The 4,776-nt window shown below is 27.7% G+C and overlaps 1 protein-coding gene across 1 annotated transcript; it reads right to left on the reverse strand.

The window, feature by feature from the left end:
* Positions 1–1,365: 1,365 nt before the first annotated feature.
* On the reverse strand, positions 1,366–3,376 carry LOC145017340 (PHD finger protein Alfin1-like). The gene is made up of 6 exons (XM_078975386.1): positions 3,130–3,376; positions 2,879–2,987; positions 2,732–2,764; positions 2,313–2,541; positions 1,745–1,874; positions 1,366–1,666 (listed from the first exon to the last, which is right to left on the reverse strand). Exons 2-6 carry the CDS (start codon positions 2,973–2,975, stop codon positions 1,388–1,390), a joined length of 768 nt encoding a protein of 255 aa, XP_078831512.1. The 5' UTR covers positions 2,976–2,987; positions 3,130–3,376; the 3' UTR covers positions 1,366–1,387.
* Between the last annotated feature and the right edge of the window lie 1,400 nt (positions 3,377–4,776).

The following is a 4,776-nucleotide window of genomic DNA, read 5'->3' on the forward strand; positions in this document are numbered from 1 at the left end:
ACATGAAGTTGCACCAATAGCCAGAATGGGCTGTAATCTAGCTTCTAGATCGTATTTTGGATCTAAATCCATAACTTGTAGGTTAAATGATTAATGTGTTTTTTGTTTTTTAAAAGATAAAAGATCTGCAGTCTGCGGATCACATTTGCAGAAGAAGAGGTTGACCAAAACATCTACGATGCACATGAAGATGGATAAATGCTGAAGTCACCCAAAAAATATAGTATTGGTTATAAAGAAAAGCCAAAAGAAAAAAAATCTATATACTAATAAATAAAGAGTTTTAATCTTTTTTTGTTACGTGTTCTACTCATTAATATTATAATACGTGTCACAAAGATATATTAGGTAAATCACAATCACAATGAATGACTTTAAGGTTTTAAATAATAGATTTTAAATTTTTTATAGAAACTTTACTTTTTGTAATTATGTGTTAAGATTTGAAGTTATAACTAACTATAAAATTTCAGTATATCTCTTAATAATTTTTTTAAACTTATTTTCTTAAAATAATTAATTAATAATTATAAAATTTAATATAAAATTTTAATTATTTTTGTAACCATAGTTCCTAAAAATTATAAACTAGTAAATAAATAAATATCAACTATTGCATTCAACGAGACGGATAACTTGCATTATATAAATTTAGTTATCAACTATTTCACATCGGTATTGTGTGAACTCAAAAGCCATAATATAAATCTTTGTCAAAATCTTCAAGTCCGATCAGTTTGCTTTAATTATCACAAAAAATGTTAAAACTACCAGCTTTTTTTACTTGAAATGTTGATATGATTTTCATACATAAACGAAACCGATAATTCCTTTTAACCAAACCGATACGCCATATCACTCTTTTCATCATCTTTAGCTTCACTTTATCGATCTACATTATGGAACTTATGTGGTTCACAATTTGTACATAACATTGTAAACAATTACAACAAAATCTAATAGAAAAGTAAAATACAAATCAGGTTCAACACAACCAAATTATACACATTTTATGTCTAAACACAAGCATGTCCATAACTAAACATACATATATGTACACATGAACATGCATTAGTTACGAACATATGCAATTAATCAACATCATAAGAAAACAAAAAAAATTAAAAAAGAAAAGGCATAATCCAATTTTCACCCATTAAAAATCCATCAAACAAAATACAGTTAAGCGTTACCATAAACTTACCCAAAAACAGCACTAGATCAAGTTCCATTGTATAAATCAAGGGTTAAAAATCAAACCACAATGCCATTAATACTTTTTATATATATATATATATATATATATATATATATATATATATATATATATATATATATATATATATATATATATATATATATATATATATATATAATAATTGTAACCCTAAACCTGAAGTCGAGCCCTTTTGGTGCTGCAAGTTGGGCATTTGTACTGCTTAATATGCTCAGCTTTAGCAGGTGTAATTTTTACACATTTTCCATGAAACCATCTTTCACAAATATCACAGCAAATCCAAAACTCATCATTTGCATAATTGTCACCACAAGCTCCACAAAGAGCTGTTCCCTGTTCATCATCTTCTTCTTCTCCACTGTCCTCCTCATCATTCGGTGGTGGTGTCATTTTTAGTCCCTTTGGGACCGATTCAGATGCCCGTGATTGCTATAATTAGAAAAAACAAAAATCAGGCGTTTGTTGAAATAAAATACAAAAAGAAAAGAAAACACAAACAGGGCTTACCATTTTTCCAGATGACTTGCTTTTAGTGCTGTTGTTTAGAACTTCAGCTTGATCCTTTGGGTTCTTAACTGTTCCAGATACAACTTCGAATACAGTTGGGAGATCGTTTATCATTTGGAAAAGCCTCTTCCTAAAGATATCATGTAATCGTTAATGTATTTGTTAAACATGGCTGATTAATATTTGCTAAAACTTATTGACTAATGTAATCAATATTAAACCATGAAGAATAAAACAACTATAATCACTAAATGAACACATAAGAATAAAGTTGGATTATTTCTGCAATCTTGAACAAAATATGATGAATAAAATCACTAAAATAAACCCAAATGAAACCCCGATTTGTTTTGCAAACCTACAAATCCAAAATCAAAGCATTCAAGTATGTAACAAACTGGTAAGGCAGGGGCAGTTTAGTCAATCTTCTACAAAACAGGAGATTGGGGAGAGCCAGTTATGATCATTGAGTGTATTCTGTGAGTAATCACTTTGGGATAAAAGTAATAAAAAGGGGAAATTTAAGATATATGAGAATGTGATTTAGGTTAAACCAAAAAAATATTACCTTTCACTCTTACCAAAACCAAAACGAGCACCAAAATAGAAAGCAACAGAGAGCAACCATGAATCACTGTGAACTGCAACAAGTGACAACCAGTCCTTCTCCTGCATTCCATCTCTAGCAAAATTTATACCTAAAGCTGGCTCAGGAAGTTCAGGGGGCACCTCCTCAACAGGAAGATTCACTTCCCATCCTTCATTTGGTAGACCATATAGACACAAGTTTTCCTTCTCTGTAACACAACAACATGAATTATATACCTACGAATGAAATAACAACAAAATTGCCTCCTCTATGAATAAAGGTAGATGGAAATATCTACATTTTACTCTAAAAACCTAATGTCAACCCTAATTTTGGGATGAGAGTATGTATTATTGTTATGGATTCGTGTGTAGAAGAAGCCGAAGAGAAGAGCTAACCAGGGTCGCAGAGCTGGTAGAACTTTTGAACGTCTGCAAAACCGAAAAAGCTTAAAGATCAGTACGAAATCCAGATAACGAATTTCAAAAATTAAGAAAAAAAAAAAGTTAACTACAACATGCAACAAGAAAAAAAACAGAGCATACCAGTGGTAAGAGCTTTGATTAAACCGGCTCTTCTTCCTTTGAAGTCGTTGAAAACCTCGTCTGCTGTTCTGGGTATCGGTTGCGCCATGGCCTCCATTTAATTGATAACCTGTCACATCAATATCGAACGCACAAACAAAGGCGTGACGACAATCATCTTATATGGGTATGCGGGGAAAAATTAAATTAGAAAAAAAAAAAAAAAAAAAAAAAAAAAAAAAAAAAAAAACCGGAAGTAATTAAGAGGATACCTGATGAAGAAGTATCGAATATGATAAATTTTGGGGGTTTATGAAAAAACTAGGGTTTCTTCTCCAAATATGTAAGCATATATACATAAATAAGGAGGAAATGTGAAATTAAAGCTTGGAGGGGAAGGATGATGGTATATCGAATGGATTGATGATGAGAAAACAGCGGGAAGGATTGAAAGGGTTTTGGTAGGAAATAGAAACTCGCTTTCTAAATTCTATGGCTTTTCCTTTTGTTTTATTTTTATTTTTTTATCTTCTTTACCTCTTTCTTTTTTAAGCGCTTGATCATCGATTATGCAAGAATTCTATATCTTTTATAACTTTTGTAATAAAATGTTAATTAAACATGGAAAATTGAGTAATCTAACATTTTTTTGTGGTTTTGTTAAAAAACAACTAGTTTAAATTATTTTAAAAAAATGACAATTCAGTCCGTCTCATCTTGACTTGAATTTCAAAATAGGTAAATGTGTAAAATGGTAAAATGGTACGACCCAGTAGTACGGTTCATGTATATAAATTGTAACATGTCGGACTATTGTTTTGAATTCACAGTTTTGGACCTTATTTTAGAGTTTATACTTATTGTTCCGTCTACATCAATTTCAAAGAATGACATTTTTATAGTTATGTGTTGCTTTTTTATTTGTGAATATATGTTAAAAATAAGAAATTTTCTTTTTTTTTTTTTTTTTTTTTTTCATGATTTGATGTGATTACAATTATAAGTAATTTTTCTTTCGAATTTTAGTTGATTTTAGGGTTTTTTTTTGTGATTATATGTGAGTACTAGGCAAATATCCGTGCGTTGCGCAGAAACACCTATATAGTTGAAGTCTTTACAAATATATTATTTTTTAAATATAACAATAACGTTGTTGTTAAATTTGATATAATAATTTCTATATACTAAATTGATATAATATATTAATTATTTTGAATTATATGATAATATATACATTTATTATAACTTCATAATCTCAATCGTTTGAATAACTTCTATCCGCGAGTTACACATGAATAAAATTAAATATAATATATGATTTGATGTTATTTATAGTTGTTTTTCTTGTTAATTAATTTTTTAAAACTTATTTCCTTAATATTTTAATTTCTATCATTATAATTATTTAAAACATCAAATATTGTTTTTTTTTATTTATTTTAAAGCTAACAATATAATCATTTATATAGAGTTGTTTTTAACTATTATTATTGTAAGTTATTTTAAGCTATTTATTTTGAAATTTTAACGATTATAAAAATATATTTAACAAATATTTTAGTTAAATTGAAATTACAATTTAGTTTTTTGCTTTTACCACTACAATTTATCACTTTCAACTATTTACAAAATATTTTTTAGTTTTTTTAAATGAAACTGAAATTTATATTTGAGTTGACATTGTAATGCGCAGAATATCTATATAGTTGAAGTCTTTACAAATATATATTTTTTAATATATAACACTAACGTTGTTAAATTTGATATAATAATTCGTATATTAATTTGATATAATATATTGATTATTTTGAATTATATGATAATATATAATTCTATTATAATGTCATGATCTCAATCGTTTGAATGACTTCTACTCGCGACTTACACATCAATAAAATTAAATATTATATATGGTTTAA

Source organism: Lactuca saligna, chromosome 9 (genome assembly GCF_052625555.1).
Source record: "Lactuca saligna cultivar CGN05327 chromosome 9, ASM5262555v1, whole genome shotgun sequence".
In the NCBI taxonomy this organism is placed as follows: domain Eukaryota; kingdom Viridiplantae; phylum Streptophyta; class Magnoliopsida; order Asterales; family Asteraceae; genus Lactuca; species Lactuca saligna.

Coding starts and splice junctions, on each gene's coding strand:
- LOC145017340 (XM_078975386.1), bottom strand. CDS start 2,975: ATGGAGGCCATGGCGCAACCGATACCCAGAACAGCAGACGAGGTTTTC. Junction 2,765..2,878: donor AATCAAAGCTCTTACCACTG/GTATGCTCTGTT, acceptor TCGGTTTTGCAG/ACGTTCAAAAGTTCTACCAG. Junction 2,542..2,731: donor CTACCAGCTCTGCGACCCTG/GTTAGCTCTTCT, acceptor GTTGTGTTACAG/AGAAGGAAAACTTGTGTCTA.